Source organism: Salminus brasiliensis, chromosome 1 (assembly GCF_030463535.1).
Source record: "Salminus brasiliensis chromosome 1, fSalBra1.hap2, whole genome shotgun sequence".
NCBI classification, from domain to species: Eukaryota; Metazoa; Chordata; class Actinopteri; order Characiformes; family Bryconidae; genus Salminus; species Salminus brasiliensis.
The window spans coordinates 6,712,017-6,731,989 of NC_132878.1; the positions used below are offsets into that span (position 1 = coordinate 6,712,017).

Genomic DNA, 19,973 nt, shown 5'->3' on the forward strand with positions numbered 1-19,973 from the left:
CAGAATGGTACTGGACTGGAGTAAACCTTTCAGATCTATCTTCACCTGTACATTAAATAGTTCAATAATGTATATAATAGTATGTTTCTGTAAGTATATGTTCTGTATTTCTATTTTGTAAATGTGTTTTTACTACAGGGAAGAACTATGCAAGTTTTCCACTCACCTTTACACCTGTGTAATGTGATGTGACTCAAGATCACAATAACAAATCTGACCAATAACTGAATGCACTTGTAGTTTGACACCTCACTGCCTTTAGCAGATTTCCTACCAGAAGTAACATCACTGAATGTAAGTCAGGCTAATTTTGCACTTTAGCTGTTGGCAGATTTATGCAGTTTTATAGAGTGGACATTGGGACAAACATAAAATTTATATTTTCTAAATAGTGAAATTACATATTCTACAGAAAAGAGATCCTTTGCAGTTGATTTTAAAACTGATCTCATGTCAAATTGTTGTATTGTATAAATCAGGAGGTAAAGTGAGTAATGTGTGGGTGGGGGTCCTTTACTATATTTTGTGTAAAAATTAATAAAATGTATTCATTGTAAATTGAGTGATTATTGAATAATACTGAAGATTGTGGGTTTTTTTGGAAAAAAATATTTTGGATCTGGGAGACATTCAGGAAAGTTAAAACATGTTGGACGAAAAAAAAAAAAACAAACAAAAAAAAGATGAATAGATCAGTGGATAAAGAATGCAAATCAAATATAAATGTCCTCTGTGTAACTTAAAGTTCAGCAAAATAGGATTAACCCAACTTCTAAGGGTTAAACCATTTGCTGACCATCTCATGTTCAATCTAAACTTTTTAAACTTGATTTCTGATTTCAGCTTTTGTAAGAAACACTTCCACAACAGCTCTTAACTACATAAATAAACTTTACATCTTACCACAAGTAACTTGCGTTCCATTTATTTCAGCTGTTAAAGGTTATAATAAAGTAGCATAGAAAATAGATTTCTTCTTTACACACCACAAACAATACAAAGCGCTGCATTACACACATCGAGTCGTCCTCCAAACGTTACACGAGAAAAAAAAAATCTGCAGACTGTCCAGTTTTGGCTGCGTGGCCGTTCGAGTGAATATATGAACTGGAATGCGTTACAGAAAACCGAGAAAAAAAAAGAAAAAAAAAAAAAAAAAAAAAAAACTAAAAAGGAGAAAAGAAAGAAAAAACACAAAAAGTAGTCTTTTGATGTTTTTAATACACGGTTACCTGTACACATGAAGAAAAAGGAAAAAAAACAAAACACTAAAATTAAACATTTGAAATTATAATATCCCTTTTCATTAAGCAATGAAGTTAATACTAGATTCAATTTGTAACTAATCATTCATACATATATTAGATCACACAGAGTAGAAAGAAAAATAATTACTTAAAAAGTTATTAGCATCGGACTATACAGGAGTCCACAGTGTGTACTGGTTGGGGCATCGGGGAGCTGGGTGGTACCAAATAAGACAACTTTGATCTTAATACTTAGAATATAAAAAACTACAATTAATTAATACACAGATAGGAATCTGGAGGCTTAGCAGTCTTGAATGGTTTAAGTACAGAACATACATAAAAACCCATCATCTCTCATTTTGTCCATATATGAAGATGCAACATCAAATTTCAAATTACACATTCACGATCTTTGAAAAATTTCAGTATGAAAACAGAACAGAAAAACAGGGACAGTTTTCCTGCAAAAATGACTCCATGAAAAGGAAAAAAAACTTCTTTGATTTAATTATATATATATTTAAATAACGTATTTAGTCAAGTATCTGAGTGTACATACATAGTTTTACAAGATAGCAAAGGCAATAAACTCACAATATGCAAGACCCCCCTTTTCCCATTTCAGATCAAGGTAATAAAAAAATTATCCATTACATTTTCATATGCCTAAAAAAAATAACTCTAAGAACTACAAGTTAAACGTCTGTCAAAATATTAGAGAAATCCATCTTTGTTTCAAATATGAAATAAGATATTGCACCTTTTTTTAAACCAGAGTACAATAAAATGACAATGAAAAACAGAATACAAAACACAAGAGGAATTAAATTAGGAATTGACTGCTGTTTACCGACGTCGCTCACCGTATTGTGTAACAAAAGAACATTTTTCCTGTAACAAAACATCACAGTTTTTCATCTCACTGAATTAAAATTGCTTTATGTAAAAGGAAAAAGAAGGAAAACATTTCTTTTTGTACACATTCTTAAAACATTTTATGACGAGAACAAAACAAAAATGGATTCAAGACTGCTAAGCCCATAATTACGGTATTTTATTGCAACAGAACTAGAAAAAATAGATTATATTGCGATTGCTGAAATGTTACAATTCCGGGGTTCGTTTTGGCGATTCACTTGAATTAAAAAGGAAGAATAGAAAAACAAAAACAGCTCTGTTGTCCAAAAAGGATCCCGGAAATTGTCCATTCAAATAAATGGTGTACACAAGTATTTAGTAACAATTTTTACGTTCCTGATTTAGAAATATTTCTTTTTTTTTTTTAATTGTATAAGTCATTCTACAGCTAGTGTTTCTCACTAAGAAAAAAAAACAAAAAACAAAACGTAAAAGTCTTCAAGGCGTTGCAAATCTAGAAACCTCTGTTACAAAAGGTTTGTTTCATCTTCTTAATCATTCAAAAATCTTCAACTAAAGGGTATCCGCTCTAATGATCCTGCAAGAGAAGAAAATGATCATTACTGAAATGTAAAAATCACCCTGGAATACCACCACCTCAGTGTTTCCCCACTCAACTACGTCTACAGTAAAAGGCTGATGGTCTACAAATTACACTGGGCAGCTAAACATGCTTGGAGGAGAACAGCAGCTCTACCGATGGCCACGCCCACTCTGCCATCATTTAAAGAGCAGGTGGACCAGCCAGGTAGGAGTGTCCAATACAGTCTGGAACTATAGACCTACACTCCTGTATGGTCAGTGGAGCTGATCGACTGGACCTAGGAGGTGGTGTTAATGAAGTGGCTGATCTGGGAGTGTGTTTATGTGTGTACCTGAAGGCCTGGAGCCTGCGTCTGCTGCGCTCCCTGGCCATAATAAGCCCCCTGTTGTCTGTAATACTCCACCCAGGCAGCACTATAGTCTGGAGGGGAGCTCTGCTGGGAGCCTGGAGCTGCAGCCTGACCTGAGAAAGAGACACAGGATAAGGGAGGGATATCAGAACCTCAGGCTGAAGTTCAGCGGGTGTCAAAACTAACCCTTATCTGCTGCATCTGTCACACTGTCAGTTCCCACACACAATGCTGCCTTTCATTGCACTCTGCACTCAACAGGAAACCTCTAACCACTCTAAACACTCTCAGATTAGGAGCCAGTAGGCAGTCGCGGCTGAATTTGAATTGCATGACCATCACAGCCCCATCCCAATCCCATCCCAATGCCATCAGTGAATTATGATTCAGTTTACAGAACATAACAGATCTGACCACTCGAGGCATGGACTCCACCGGATCTCTGAAGGAATCCTGTAGACCCTTAGACATTAGCAGCAGAGCCTTTAAGCCTTGTAAGTTAAGAGGGGCCTCCATAAGCATCAATGAGTCTTTGGGGTCAATGACCCTCTAGCCAGTTTACTGGTTGTCCTTCTTTGGAGCACTTTTGGCAGGATCTGACCACAGCATACCGGGAACATTACTTTTTAGAGGTGTTCAGACAGAGTCGTATAGCCAGCATGACTGGGTTCTTACGTCTCAGATTCTTACACTTGCACACACTTCTCCGGCTTTTAACTAAACACGTTGCAAAGCTGACTGTTCACTTGCTGCCTAATATGAAAATCCCACTCCCTTTCAGGAGCCACTGTAGGTGAAGATAATCCATGTTTTTCACTTCACCCATGCAAATGTCATGGCTGATCATTTACAGTATTTATTTATAGTATTTATACATCAGCCTGAAAGAAAAAAGCAATGCTGATTATTTAGTGTCTAAATCATGCTTTTCCAGTTCCCCAGGGTTTACCGGTATGCCTGTTTACAGGTGGAATTCAGCAGCTGCCCACTGGCCTCTGTTACACGTCTGTCTAAAGTTCTTATTTCTTTTCTAGCTATAAGGGAAATGCCCAAACAGTCCGTGGCACTCAAGGACTTGCTATAGACACAGAAATGATGAGGCTGAAGAAGCCGAGAAGATTGGCAAAGCTTACTTTGTTTCTTGTAATACTCCTCCCACGCTTTGCTGTAGTCAGGACCGGTGCTCTGGGCTTGGCTCTGCTGACCTAAACGCACACAAAAGGTAATACAAATCAATTAAATCAATAAATAAAGAAGAAAACTTAAGCCAATACAGATTTCACTTTATATTTTTCCAAATGCAGCTGACCATAAACCTCTCTTCTGTACCCTGACCAAACTCCTGCAAGCTCTGCTGATACACTAGGTTTAATGCAGCTAAAGGGACACTTGCCTAGCTTTTTATAATACTGCTCCCACGCTTTGGAATAATCCATCTGCCCTGTCTGCGATCCATTGTGACCTGCAAACAGAGACCGTGTTAAAGAATGAAGCCTCCCCAAGAGAAAATCAAGTGACGCAGCGCCTAAAAACAGACCAGTTCCTCTCTCTCGCCTCCTCTCTACAGTCGTGTGCCATTTAAGCCAGAGAAGTGTGATTTATTCAGGTCAGTCTCGTGACGCGTCAAGGGAATCCCTTTTCAACTAGCTTTAGATATACACTGTATATACAAGTAATACTGTATATACGTAAAATAGTCTACTCATTTGACAAATGAGGACTTTAAAAACAGCCAAAGGGAAAGATGTACAACAGTCAGTGTACTTTCCTTACGAAAGCACAAAGGACTCATTTTTAATTCTCTTCTGTAGGAAATAAATGTGCCTTTTTTATGCTGTGTAATGTTTTTATATTTCTTATCACGCAAACGGCAGCCCAATTTAAACCCAAGAACAATCCTGACAATAATAATAATAATACCTAAAAAAAAATAATAAAACCCTACCCTAAAGTATTAATAATACTTCAAAAAAAAAAAAAAAAAAAAAAAAAAAAAAAACCCTAACTACTGATTAAATCACAGCCTCTGTGAAAAGAACTAGGGCTGCACAGTACGCTCGTCAATGGTTGCAAAGCTGCAATATGGAAATGAGTCGTCCCACCGATAACACTTTTTACTGTGTGCAAGAGCTTTCCAACCAAACACATGGGTTTCAGCATTGATTGCTGTCTTGCAGTATATATTAAAATGCACTGCTGAGTCAATCACAATCCGTAGAATTGTGCAGCCCTTGATAGAACGGCATGTGGACAGAACTGGTTGTGTACTTACTGGGGTCCTGCTGGCCCTGAGGCTGCCATGTCTGGTATGCGGCACCCCATCCTCCGGTCATGAAAGTCTGCGGTCCACTGGCAGAGCAAAGAAATAAAACAATTGGTAAAACCCTTTACGAAAACAGCACAGTCCCAAAACCCTCCACAAACGACCCAATGAACGACCCCATTCTCTGTGCAACATTGTGTTTATATAAATGAAGGAGAAGAGTAAATTAAACTATTAATAAAAACAAAAGAATAAAATGAGATGACCGTTTTACTCATACTGAAAATACCCACGATATGCTCAGAAAAGCAAGCCGTGGTAACTTGTCACTATACGGATAACCAGTCACTCTGCCCACCTATAGGTACAACACTCAAAAAGACAATACTCACTTCTGGTGTGGGGTCGCAGGTCCTTGGGTGAAAGGACTGAGCCCGAAACTGCTGCTGCCCCCCAATCCGGAGGCCTGCGAGAAGAGGACAGAGGCCAGAGTGAATGAGCAAACCAGGCAAGGCCGAAGGTCAAACGGGTCCTAACGCACCCCATTGAGCACTGCTGATTGATTGATAGTGGGGAGGATGAACCCCTCGCTTTTACCAATGGTGCGAGAGCACCCCAAAACAAAAGGACTGGGGGTGAATTAAGACCACCTACTAGAGGGCAAAACACAGGAAGATGGACTAGATATATTGAACGTTTCTAAAGCATGGTCTATAACTACACAATGTGGGCACTAATACACTATTTGTCCAAATGTTTGTGGACACCCCTTTGAAATCAATGCATTCAGCAACTTTATGTTGTGCAAATTCACACACACTGCTCGTCTAGTCCCTGCAGAAAAGTACTGCCAATAGAATAGGGCTCTCTGGAACGGAACATAAACATGAACATATTGGCACCATGCTGCCTAATACTAGGTGTGGGCTAGAGAACTTCAAAGCCTCCCAGCATTGAGCTTTGGAGCAGTGGAAGAACTGTGATCTCTGGAATGATGGTTGGTACTCCATCCAACACTTCTGGAATTTGGGATGAGGTGGTATGATCATCCAACACCCTGACCTTACTTTTTTGTCGCTGAATGCAATCAATCTCTCACAGCAAGCTCCTCCAAAATCTAGTAGACAAATCTGAGCCTTTCCTGGACAGTTAAGACAGTTAACTCCAACAAAAGCAGGATAAACTCTTTAATACCCTTGATTTAAGAGCAGGTGTCCAAATACTTTTTGGCCAAATAGTGTAGCTGACTTGATCATTTAGGAAAGCTTTTAATGCATTATGACTTTCACCCAGATTGAATCTAATTCAAGTGTTTTTAAGTCAGAATTACTTAGAAAAACACATTAAATCACTAATACTACTAAAATATTCTGGAATGTAAAGTATAAATAAATCAACAAGCTTTTTGTTGGAGCTCTTAGCTTGGCCAAAAAATTTGGGCAACCTTTACCATTATTTTAATATATATATATAAAATTAAACATTAAAAATCGATGCAGCTGCATTGCTACCTCCAGATCAATGCCGTTCTACGCACATAATAAAAACCCTTAACAAGCAAGCAAACTGTTCACCATCTGAACCGACACCCCAGCTACTCAGGTTGTGAAAATAAAACCCACATCCTGAATCTAGCAAACTTTTGCTTTCATTCTGCTGCATGAATTAGCAGATGTCTTACACTGACCAAGCACTCCTTGTGCAATCCTCTTGGCTGAAGAGCAAAAAATCACTTCTTTACCAACAAGAACATTAAAAAACCGAGCCAGTCATTGCAGAGTTAAAACTTTAAGAAAATGTGTCAATTTACTGCTGCATCCTGTGGTGTCTACCACCAAGATGTTAGCAGGAGATCCTTCAAGTCCTGCACATTGTGATGTGGGGCCTCAATAAGCACTAATGAGCCTTAGGTGCCCATGACCCTGAAGCCAGTCTACTGGGCGTCCGTTCTTTAGGCACCTTTTGTAGGTACTAAACACAGGGAACACCCTGATGTTTGGGGGATGTTCTGACCCAGTTAGTCGTCCAGAACATCACAGTTCGGTTCTTGTCCTAGTGTCTCAGATTCTTAGGCTTGATAATTTCTCCTGCTTTAAATCAAACCAGATCAGTGATCTTAATCCTTAACGCATATGGAAACAGCTGATCACATGCCAAAACCAGGGAGGTCCATGTTTCAGCAAGAAACCACAAGTCGTACCCCAATCTTCTCGTCAATCAGCTGTCTGGCCATCTCCATCTGCTGCGGGGTGCCTCTGATGCAGAAGATGCGCACATTGGGGTCAGTGTTGGGAGGAGGATTCCTCTGCAGCTCCACATGAGCTCCAGACTGCTGGTTGATGTTCTTAATGGTCTCTCCTCCTGAGAAAAACAGACAGGCAGTTCCATATATTTAGTATATTCAGCACTGTATACATCTGTACCACACCCACACACACACACACACACACACACACACACACACACACACACACACACACACACACAGAGAGAATATCTCTGCATATTTAGTGTATATATGGACTAAACATAACATTTTTGGTCCTGGAATTTAGTTTTTTGGTGCTTAAAGTGGAAAGTCCTTGAATTCAAGTGTATGAACCCCGTATACAGTGCAAGATACACTAAATATGCAGAGATATTCAGAAGTATATATAAGTGTATCTTGCACTGTATATGGGGTTCATACACTTGAATTCAAGGACTTTCCACTTTAAGCACCAAAAAACTAAATTCCAGGACCAAAAATGACTGTCCAGACTAGCTAGTTAACAAGGCATGTTCATGACACCACGGCCAAAACTGGTCACGTGAAAAAAATTATGCCAATATAAAACATTATATAAAATGACATCAGGAGCTCATTACTTAAGTCATGGAAAATACTGTACTTTTAAAAATTTAGTTATTTTTCAAGGACTATTCAGTACTGGATTTCAGCATGTTTATTTTCCATGCATTTCCAGGTTTTCCAGGACCTCTTTGAACCCTGTATATTTAATTAATTGCTGTATTTTTAGTTCCATATATTAGTATATTCAGTACTATATATTTTTGTATATGCACAGTTCTGTATATTTACTTGCACTGTGTATTTAATATATTGCTGCATATTTAGTATACTTCTAAATTGTCCAGTATTTTCAGTGTTCTTGTATATTTAGCGGATTTAGTTCTGTATAATTGTGCTATCCTGTGTAATTACCTGAGCTTTACCTGAACATTTCAAAGCAAGAAGGTCCCGTCATGTCATACAAATAACAAAGCTTGAGGGCAAAACTAAGGAATTTTGGACTTTGACGGTTAAAAATATTCGTTCGTACCGAAATTTGATGAATGAGCTTCTCCGCTAGAGCCTTACTGTAATGATTAGGCATCTACAGCTTTCCCCCCCCCAAGAGCTTTTCATTTCTTATCTCTTAATATGTAGAACAGTCAGACAATGACCGGCAATTTGTCTTCACAGAAGGTGAGACAACAAGTAACACCAGCAGACAGACATGTTAGCAAAGATCAAGGAAGAACTGCCTTCTCAGCAGTGGAAGAGATGGCCAAAATTAGAGCGTATCCTTCCCAGTATGCAAGCTTTTCTTCACCTTATGAAGGGAAAGGCTGAAAGGGGGGGGGGGGTCTCAGGGGGTCTCATGCTCCCCTGCCCAGTCACAATGTCTCTAAAAAGCTTCCTGTGGATGTGGGTAGAGGAGGATGGGGGAGGGGGGGTGATGGGATGTACCCAAAATCAATTACACGTTTGTTCACTTCAGGGTGACACTCGCTTGACCCAACCCGACCCCAGGCTGAAAACACTCCTCAATGAGTCCCCGCCTACCTCAGACTCCTTGCCAAGGCCGATGGACTGAGCATGGGCCATTAAGCTATTGTCAAACAAATTTAACTTCTGCAATAATGAAGCCATTATGAGCTCTCCAAGCCCGACAGAGAAATGAATAAAGACACTGACCGTTCAGTTCATGCACCAGGCCCAGCTCTGGCTAACTCGCCGAGCCCTATGCGGGATGGGTTTAGTTATGGGGAATGAAGGAGAGGGGGTCTTAAATGGCGTGAGAGTTTCGCTGGTGGTCTTAAATGCTGAGTGAAAAGACGCTTAGACTAAGCACTTAGCCTAAACAATGAAAGATGTGTTTTAGACTGGAGAGTTGAACAACTTTGCAAACTGATTTTTTGGGGGGAGGAGGGGGGTGTTTTCAGTATGTTCGTATGTTACAATCACATTCCAAATGCAAGACATTAGACGCGACAGCTGGGCTTCTGCATGTGGCAGTATTTTAAAAAATAAATAAAAGTAAAAATGGATGGAAAAATAACAGTAGTAAACCTTTAACCAAGGGCTGCATTATATACTACTCATTAATGATTACTGTAATACCTACCATCATAATACTGATATTGCAGACGTTTGCAATGAAAAAATGAGCCTCTAGCTGATCACAAGTTGTGGCATTTCTCTTTAATGCTTTTCCAGGTAGATTAAGTACTAATTTCTCGGTTCATGACTACATGCCTGCGGCGATATGTACATCCATATACTGATGCAGAAACTAAAAACCTTCATTTTTGGCGTTTTTCAATTTGTTGATCATGTGAGTCTGGCTGTTTATTACACTGGGTCAAAATGAGATGATGAATGGACCAACTCCTGTAAAGTTTTTGGAGATACAAGGTTTTTGCCTGACCGTTACGATCAATAAATCTGTATATGAACACTGGCCAACTATTCCCCGATTGTTGCAACCCTCACGAATAATGAGGGTGATCACAGTGCTGGGCGAAATGATCCCACTATTACGCAGGACCGTACCAATATGCTGAATCGCTAAATCAGTACGGGTCTAACGGGTCTAAAGCTGCAGCCAAGTGCCCTTAGCCTAGGACTGAGGAAGTATGCACTTGTGCTCCTGGTCCACCCCTACAGGGTCTGGCCGCTGTACACATGTACTTCTGGACAAGCGGAGAGATACGGAACTGTCCCAGAGAATGAAAAACATGTGGACCGAGGCAGTAGAGTCATTTTTACAGGCTTTAACACGGATACTGGGAATTGGGTTATGCAGCATTATGCAGTTCTCATGAGCACCGTCCTGCCCACTCTCCCCTTTAAAGTGCCATAGTGCCGTTAGCAGTATTCTGGCCCAGAGTGGGAACGGTGGAGATGCCATTCTCCCAGTTACAGTTAGTGGAGCATCGGCACGATCCTGAAGCTGCTGTTTTAAGGTAAAACTGCTCCATAAAAATGTTGCTTTTGAATGTATTTCACCAGCTAATTTCAGAAAATCTGAGCCATGTCTGAAGCTGCTGTAAGACACACGGAGCTCTGCATTAACACAGCTGTTATTTTTATTTATTGTAAAACGAGCTGTTAAACTTGGTGTTACTATAAAACAAAAATTGATTTTTAAACGCTGCTCTTATTTATTTTGTCACTACTTTCCAAGCTACTTATAAGGATAAGCCACTTAAGCAGCGGTTTGTCACATTTTGGGCTGTGACACTTCTAAAAGCAATGATCCACTTGAGGCTGTGATCCACTTTGAGCGTTACAGAGGTATTACCACGTTTCCGGGTCGCTTTACTCTTGTGGATTATGGTTTTAATGAGGAAGGTTCAATCAACTCTACCTTTCCCGATCACAAGGCCACACTTGTCCGCTGGTATCGTGTAGGTCACTTCCTGCAGTCCTCCTGGAGCCCCCATGTTCCAGTCTCCTCTGCCTCTTCCCCGGCTCCTGGATCCTAACGCACCCCCAAAACCATCACGCTCCTGAAGGGACAAACCAGGGTCCATTACATGCTTGTTTGACTTTTTATGATAGCCAGTTAACACAGACATAGTGAGTAGAGCCTAGTTTGTATGGACAACACCAAAGATGTATAGTACAATATGTGGACAAAAGTATTGGGACACCTGCTCAGGGCATTGTTTCTTTCGAAATTAAGGGTATTAAAGAGAGTTGATCCTGCTTTTGTTGGAGTAATTGTCTCTTCTGTCCAGGGAAGATGGCTTTTTACAAAACTTGGAGAAGAGCATTGCTGTGAGGATTTGATTGCCTTCAACAAGTGAGTTAGTGATGTCAGAATGTCGGACCACCCTACCTCATTCCAAAAGTGCTGGCTAGGGCACCAACCATCATTCCAGAGAACACCGTTCTACCACTCCCCAGCTCAATGCTGGGCTTCATACCCCGCTAGCCCATGGTTGGCATTAGACATTGTGTCAATGGGTTCATGTCTACCTGCTCCAGAGTCCTATTCTATTCGAAGTAGTTCTCCACAGGAACTAGACAGGCTGTGTGTGTGTGTGTGTGTGTGCGCACACAGTTGCACATATGTATCAGCAATGCAAGTAGGTGAATGCATTTATTAGAAGGGGTGTTTGTGTGTGTGGTCACTAAAACCTGACATTTCCTTTTATCTGGGTTATTACACAGTGAAACGATCAAATCCTTCATTTCTGGCAGAGAAAACTATCAGTGTGTTCAGTTTTGAGAAGCGTGATTAGACAGGTACCTGTGCTGTGTGGACCAGCTCGTTGATGAGGTGAACTGCATGCTGACATCTGTCCAGCTGACCCATCACCTGAGCAATTCGGTCAGGGCTGATCCCATCATCTGGAACATCGCAAAACACACATTAGATTTCAATCCAGATGTGCAACCTCCGTTATTTTCTGACATGAGAAGGGGGGGGGGGGGGGGGGGTTACCTAAACGAGATGCAAAACAGCTAGCTCAATTCACAGCCTTCCACTGAACCACCAAAAAGAAACATTACTGTAACGAACAGTTCTGATTGTTCTTTTTTACAAAAAGTTTTTGGACACCTGCTCCTCCAGGGTTGCTTGTTATATTAATATTACTTTTTTAGATTTTATTTGCCTCTACTGTTCTGCAAAGGCCTTTCCAACTACATGTTGGAACATGGTATTCGACCATGAGCACATTAGTGATGTTCGATACTGTTGCCTAGTTACTGTTGCCTAATGCCTATTTACAGATAAAAAATAAAAAATAAAAAAATGCCACTCAGACCTATCCCAGACATACTGGATGGAGCGCTAGGACTCTAGAGATGTCAGTTCCACTGCTTTACAGCACACCAGTGCTGAGAGGGCTTTACACCCCTCTATCTACCAGACATATTCTGGCAATGCTCTTCTATGGCAATTAAACAAGCTGTGCACGAAATGGGTGTTCTGTAAAGTAGCTGAACTCACTCATTAAGAGGAGCATCTGGATACTTTTAAACAGTGTATATTTAAGGATGTTTTCCCTAATTTCAGCTTCTACGTTCAGATATGCACACATTTTAAAAATCTGGATGGTTGAAACTCCTATAGTCAATAACGCTCACTAGTCACGTGCGGATCAGACAGCAGTGCTGCTGGAGTTTTTAAACTCGACCCACTCGCCATCAACTGGCAACACACCCAGTCACTCCACCACCATGTCGGTCAGTCAGAGTCACTGCAGTGCTGAGTGTGACCCACCACCTAAATACTACAGTCTGCTTTGTGGTGGTCAGTCCTGTAGGGTCCTGACCAATGAAGAGCAAACAGGGTGAAAGGAGGGTAACCGAGTACATAGAGAAACCACACAGACCACAGCCTGGAATTATAGACCTACACAGTGCTCCTCTATGGTCAGTAGAGCTGATAGACCGGACAGTGTGTGTAAAAACAAGGAGGTGGTGATAATGAAGTGGCTGATCAGCGTAAGCGGATTAAATATTATATAGCCAAGAGAGATGTATGAAACATGCTATTTTGTCCACATTGCGACATCATTACTAACTTCATCCCCCCCTCCCAAAAACGTGAGGTTAAACTCAGCCCCTTCACTCATTCACTGACTCGCTCGCTCACTCGCTCACTAACCAGCAACAACGCTGTAGTTATTAACAGGATTACTGAGCCCTGCTGGAACACGTGCATGTGTAAAATAACTCTGCATTATTAATCTCCCCTAAACCTGTGAACACCTCAGTGGCCACTGTTGCGTCTCTTGCAGAGACTTAAGGGATTTGGATGACATAACCCTGTCCTTAGGCACCCTCGGTTCTTTGAGACTCTCTCCCTGGTTTTCTTTAACTTTTTAAAGTTGATGAAGATGCTGAAATATCAGAGATCACACTTTTGGATATTAACCAAAGCTGGGAATCAACCCTCTTCCATTTTCAGGACTGAAAAGGTGCGTTTTTTTTAAGATACCCCTCCCATATGCAACACTGACCTGGCTTGAACTGAATCCTCACACCAGCATCGTTCTGGATCTTCTTAATCATCTCCCCGTTTCTGCCAATGACGATGCCCACTGCAAACCTCGGCACAGCCACCTGCTCAGGGAGAAAGAATAAATAAATAAATAAAATGCTGGGTCTAATTTTAGGCAAAATCCTATCCAATTTGGCTGGAAGACTAATTTGCCAATTACACTTCAATATATAACCCTAGTGATGTGGGATTAACGTATTGCTCAGATGTCATTTATACACTTAATCACTGCAATACAGACTGATGGTGAAGGCAATATCCAAACAAACCAATACGTAGCAAAGTAGCACTGCTTAATTTTAAGCAGCGTTATTTTCTCAAAAAATAAAGAATTTATAATAAAATACAGACCATTCTTTAATCAGGGCTCTGTTACTTTTGTATATCACCATCATGCATAAATTTTGCATTTCCAGATTACAAACATTACAGGGTAAGATGTGCGGTATTGCAGTGATTAAGCGGGGTGATTTTTGATTTATTTTAAAGGGGCTGTACGCGATTCTAGAGTGATTGTTTTGCTGTTGAGTTTAAATATTAACACCCCCTCTCCAACAATTCAGAAGCTCGTCTCCCCACATACTTGCAGCCATAAAACCATTCACAAACGCTCAAACGTTGTACGACCAAACACCATTAGCAATCAGCTTTAGCTAGATTAGCATTAGCAGATCGCGCTGTCCGTTTTGGGATTGATTAAGATCTTGCTCCTTGTTTGAATTAATGTTTTAGCTCCAACCTCTCTCTCAGATCTGCTGATCAGCTCTTTCTGGTGGTCCCTAAATCCAGGCTGAAGCAAAGGGGCGACTGTGCCTTTGCAGTCAGACTGCAAAATATGGAAGGAGTTGCCACTACATGTTGCTACACTGCTAGTTTCAAACTGCACTTTTATTCCTTGGCTTTTGATGTAGTTAAGAGTTTAAAACGTGCTTTCTAAATAGAATTGAAACCAAACCAACATTCTTAAACTGGACCAAACACTCATTTCTGTGAAACAGCAACAACAAATAAGTCAGTGTTACCCACATATCCAGCAGGAGTAGAGCAACACCCTCACCCTTTTTCATGCCTTTCAACATTAGGAGACCCCCCCCCCCTCTCTCCAAGCGCCTCACTAGCATTCTAGGAACTTTTTCTTTCAGCTTTTGTTTGACGTATCTTTTTCGTTCTGGCTATTTCTCGGCAATCTCTCCTGGACAACACGTGTAGTTCAACACAGATCACGTCCCAAATGCACAGTTTCCCCTGCCCCTCCCATTCCTGTGCACAAGCTCGAAGACCCCCTGTTGCGGATCGGCCAGAATAGTGTTCTTTCTCTCGGCCGGAACCGCTTCCCACTTCCCACTTACAGAACCAGTGCAGAGTAAATCGTATTCAGCGCCTTTAAAATGTACACGTGTGCAATTCAACCACAGTGCATATGCTTACATCCAGATTGCTTCCTCCCAGCCTGGAACTGAAGTCGCCTCGGCCAGTCCGGAAGTCTCCCTGGTCCTTTTCTCGGATGATCTCCACTACCAATTCCCGTGCTTGCTGCAACACACACACACAGCTGAGTTAGCTTTAAAACCTCAGAAAACGTCAACCAAAGACAAGAGGATGGGTGCTCTACAACAAAGCCAGGCAATAGTCCACCAGGCTGGGCATCAGGGGCTCACCTGCACTTTAAAGGGATCCCCAGTAATTCTCAAAGGCTTGTCTGCTCCTGTGGGCATTGGACCGTCCTGAATCATGATCATCTTCACTCCTGTCCTCTCCTGACGCCAACAGCGGAGATGAGAGGTTTTAGTTAGGTCAAGAAGCAGAATTAATAACTAGTGTCGTTACAAAAACATGCACCTCAAACATTTGTAGCATTACTGTACGTAAATGTAAGCGTCAAAGAGGGCGTTTTGGAGCGACACCTTAAAGAAAACATTCTTGGTTCCCTATAAAGAGCCTTTCAGTGAACGGTTCTTTAAAGCAGGGCTTCTCCAGCAGGTTCTCAGAGGGTCCACATTTGCACCCTAACCCAACTTCACGATGCTTAAGGCCGATTTATGCTCCTACGTCAAATTAGCGCCAAGTCGACCTTGTAGCCTGCAGAGTAACTGCTGGGCGCATTAACGCCAGTGTGTTGATGGAGCGATGGAGTTTCTATGCCACGGTGTGACTTCCAAGGTGCACTATGAACAATGGTGGCTGAAACTGAGCAGATTATGTTGCAGGTGGAGTAAAACAGCTGTTTTACTCCACCTGCAACATAATCTGCTGTTTCAGCCGCCAACTTCGCCAACTTCTGCAACGCATAAAGGAGAGGAGACGTCACATACGGACACTGAACCGACTGAGGCAGAAGGATGAACTTTCTGTGCTTGTCCGGCCACTGAGACACACATCTGCAACCATTTCTAGGTCCCAACTGATCGGGGCCCAGAGCGAACTAGAGGACAGGGGATGCAAGCTCAGATCCTGAGCCATGCTGCTTTGCCATCAATTGGCCACGCTCTCTCGCCAGGTGGGTAGATGGCGCTCTGGGTGTTGGCCAGCACATACAGCTCTATTGGCTGGTGCGGTGAGGCTGGGGACCCTGGGCACTTTGCTCCAGCCATGTTGGCTGCTGGCAGTGCCGCATCAGCAGCAGTTGGAAGAGAGGCAGTGGCTGGCTTCACATGTATCGGAGGAGACTGCTGCCTTCTAGTGTCTGGAGGGGAGCTACGAACGGCTGAGTTAATTGGCAATACGGAAATGGGAGAAATAAAGGATATAATGTGAGCAAAAATATGTATACATTTAAAAAAGGTGATGGAGGAAATACAAATGTTCCCAAGCGGGCCAATCACCATCACAGCACCAGGCTACGGCATAGGGTATGCATCTACACGTCATGCAACGGTAAACTGGCCTTTTAGGGACAAAGCAAACGTGCGGACCACCAGGAATGTCCTCAAGACCGGTTTGAGAAGCACTGCTTTAAAATAACTACTACAGTTCTCTGAAACGCACAAGTTTAATGTCAGAATCTTTGGGATATTCAGTCCCTGATCTGAGAGGACAGCGCACCTGTAGCTGTTTAATGGTGTCCCCTCCCTTCCCAATGACCAGGCCCACTTTGCTGGCAGGGATCAGGATCTCTTGGATGGCGCTGTTGCCGTCCATCTCATTGTGGAAGCCGGGGCCGTTCCGACACCGGTCCACGATCTGACCCAGGAGACGCTTCGCCTGCCTGATGGACGGAAACGACAAAGGGGTCAGAACAAGCGGGTGATAGTTACACGGACAGCAGATATACGGCAAATACACTCCCTCATTTCCATTTGTGCAAATTTACTGTCACTCTGGTTTCGCTTATAAATAACAGCATCAAAGCACTGAAACACTTGGACATGATCGGGTCACAGGGTGTGACAAACACTGAAAAACTACGGCCTAAAAATTGCTCCATGTGCTGAACTAGTTTGCAGAATAATCAAACTGTATAGCGTTAAAATTATTAGCCATAACAAAAAACTACAGATTTTTAAGTATAGCATTAGAAATGTGCACCAATAAAATCCTAAATTGAAAATTCACGCTTGCCAATCTATTGTGAAACATCTGTAATTTATTAATTAGCACTGACTATTATTAATTAAAAGTTGTGGTTTGTCTAAAAATGTATATTTTTAGATTTACATAGAACATCCAGAGGTCAAAAGCAGGCAAACCTGTCAGAGCCAATGTATGATTGGCTTTAGAAAATTTGACGTTTATACTTTGGTTCATAGTTTGGTTCCCTTAAGACTTCACAAAGCAAGACAAGAGAGACATTGTTGAATTTTAGTTCTGACATGCTCATCCTGAGTGTTCATCCTGACGTATAAGACATTAAACCAAAAAATTTAATAAATATAATAAAAAAAAAAACCTGATCAAAACTGATTGGCCAGATTGTTTGAGGTTGTTTTGCAGCAATGAAATAATACTACAAATGTCAATTGTGCACTTAAATCATGGTAAGAAGGTATTACCTGATACTAGGGCTGTGTATTGGCAAGAACATGGCAGTACAATCAGGCCTCACGTTATATTGAAATACTTCAAGTAAGGCCATCTATACAGCCTGGAGCCTGCTAGACTACAGATGTGATTTTGAAGGGAATCTAAAATGTGATTTAGATACTGCTCTTCTACAAACCTTGCACTCAATGCAGTATTTAATGTGAGAAGCTGAGACTCAGATCTGACATAACATTAAAATACAGATTTCTGCATTCGAATGAACATTTCTATTTGAATAATTAACTCTGCACAAAACGAATGAAGCCCCACAGACAGGCAGAGCATGATAACTAGCCAAGAATTATTCAGATTAGGCTTGAGATACTGAGAACTGACTGCTGATCAATGGCAGTGATTAAGCCCTTGACGATCCTGACAGCAGAGATTTAGTCTCAATATCATTGTTCTAGCAAAACCAGCTTTTTAACTGAAAGGACACACACACACACACACACACACACACACACACGCGGACACACAAGCACGCACGCCTTGAAATAATGAGAGCTTACTCAATGCTCTCTGGACTCCCAGTCAAGGTGCAAGGCCGGTCAATCATACCTCCACTGTCTAAAGGAGCAACACACAAAATACACAGTTTACGACAAAACTTAAAAACTTACCAACCGGTAACGGACACAGTTAAAACACATTTGGGGGGGGGGGATCAAATATAACAGAAAAGAAGAAAATGAAAGTCATGGAAACAAAAAATCTAAATATTGCATCTTAGCTCTAAACATGATTTACATGAACACGACGGGGAAGGGGGGGGGGGATAAATTAATGCATAAATAAATAAAAAGAAAAGAGGTTCCTACCAGCAGCAATCTGGATCTTACAGCCCGATTCCAACTGGATTCTAGTGATCTGCTCGCCGCCTCTTCCAATTACTGAAAAAGAAGGAAAAAAATGAATACATCAAGATACTGAAGCCATTTCTGACTGTCTGTTACTAAAACAGTGATTTCACTGCTGTTTACGGTTGTGGATTACCATCTCTTCCCCCAGCTGTGGGGCTGTTTTGCTGCTTTGCTAAGATCGGATTGTATCGGCTGATGGTCAGCATTAAGAGACTCAAAGTGGAGTGAGGGGGGTTTAAAAATAACTAACTAAATAAATAAAAACAAACCCTTGCTCAGGACATTCCTAAATTTAATCTTACAATACTTGCCTATTAAAGAGGTGTCAAATAAAGCTTGGAATTATGGTGGGTCAGCATTTTCATTTATTACAGTATTGCCACTAAATCGCACAAACACAGACCGTAAATTAATTCTCGGGTCGGCACTTGTGTCGGGAGCTCAGCAGTTAGTCAGCAGCAGACCTGAGCTGTCTGAGATACCCGGGGGCTGCGGCTGAGATACCCGGGGGCTGCGGCTGAGATGGTTAAGCAAAGGCTTAAGCTAGCTTGGAGAGTGGACTCTACAGTCGCTCAATCTGAGGCCGTCGCGTCTTGACGGTTACAGGTGAATTTGTCCTTTAGTGTGACTAAGCAAACACTAGAGCCGGGCAATATGACGATAGTTTATTGTGTCGTGATGAATTTTATCATGACACACAATATGCTTTTCTAAGTACATCAAAGATATTGACAGGTCTCGGGATGAATATCATGTATCGTGAAAAATGTCTAAATATTAGTGCTAATATAGTGATTTTTACCATATCGCGCAGCCCTAGCTTCAACAGCTGACCATGTCTGTTCAGCAGGGATTTATTAATACAGAGGTAGCTCGGTGAGGTGACAATATTGAGCCTTTTACAACGGAATTGTATTGAAATTGAAATAAAAGGGTCTATATATTGTCAGGTTTCTTTTTTGTTGATCACCATTTACTGCACCCAAACACCACCTAAGACATGCACACAAAAGCTCCCTAATACTACTATGCTTTTCTTTCCCCACAAAATAAATAAATAAATAAATTTCCACTTCAAGATAAAATGTCAGTATTGCAGATCAATCCACCCCCCCCCCCCAAATACTTACTGAAGCCCACCATCTTATCAGGCACTTTGAACTCTTCTGTCATTATAGCCCTGGACATAAAAGGAAAAAGAGAAAGTCACACAGTTGGACACGAGGCCAAGACTTTATATCGGCATATATTGAAACATTAAAAAGAAATTCTGTATATTATGATCCAATATAAATACTAATAATCACTATACTATATACATTCTAATAACCCCTACAATATATACATACTAATACTATAATATATATATAATATACAAAATAATGTGTGTGTATGTGTATATATATATATATATATATATATATATTATATACACACACACACACACACACACACACACACACACAATCACTATAATATAC

At 41.2% G+C, this 19,973-nt stretch overlaps 1 protein-coding gene across 2 annotated transcripts in view; it reads right to left on the reverse strand.

Moving 5' to 3' along the window:
• Positions 1–909: 909 nt before the first annotated feature.
• fubp3 (far upstream element (FUSE) binding protein 3) overlaps positions 910–19,973 on the reverse strand; it is a 36,693-nt gene continuing 17,629 nt past the window's right edge. The window contains exons 4-19 of one of the 2 annotated variants that reach the window (XM_072694100.1): positions 19,623–19,672; positions 18,451–18,522; positions 18,142–18,199; positions 16,652–16,814; positions 15,268–15,366; positions 15,038–15,142; positions 13,569–13,671; positions 11,849–11,949; positions 10,961–11,102; positions 7,525–7,685; positions 5,717–5,790; positions 5,334–5,410; positions 4,455–4,523; positions 4,195–4,266; positions 3,044–3,174; positions 910–2,706 (exon numbers count right to left, since the gene is read on the reverse strand). In XM_072694100.1, the coding sequence (XP_072550201.1) occupies positions 2,698–2,706; positions 3,044–3,174; positions 4,195–4,266; positions 4,455–4,523; positions 5,334–5,410; positions 5,717–5,790; positions 7,525–7,685; positions 10,961–11,102; positions 11,849–11,949; positions 13,569–13,671; positions 15,038–15,142; positions 15,268–15,366; positions 16,652–16,814; positions 18,142–18,199; positions 18,451–18,522; positions 19,623–19,672 (1,486 nt within the window). In that variant the 3' untranslated portion in view covers positions 910–2,697. The remainder of the gene's footprint in view (positions 2,707–3,043; positions 3,175–4,194; positions 4,267–4,454; positions 4,524–5,333; positions 5,411–5,716; positions 5,791–7,524; positions 7,686–10,960; positions 11,103–11,848; positions 11,950–13,568; positions 13,672–15,037; positions 15,143–15,267; positions 15,367–16,651; positions 16,815–18,141; positions 18,200–18,450; positions 18,523–19,622; positions 19,673–19,973) is intronic. The other variant, XM_072694175.1, reaches the window with a different exon arrangement.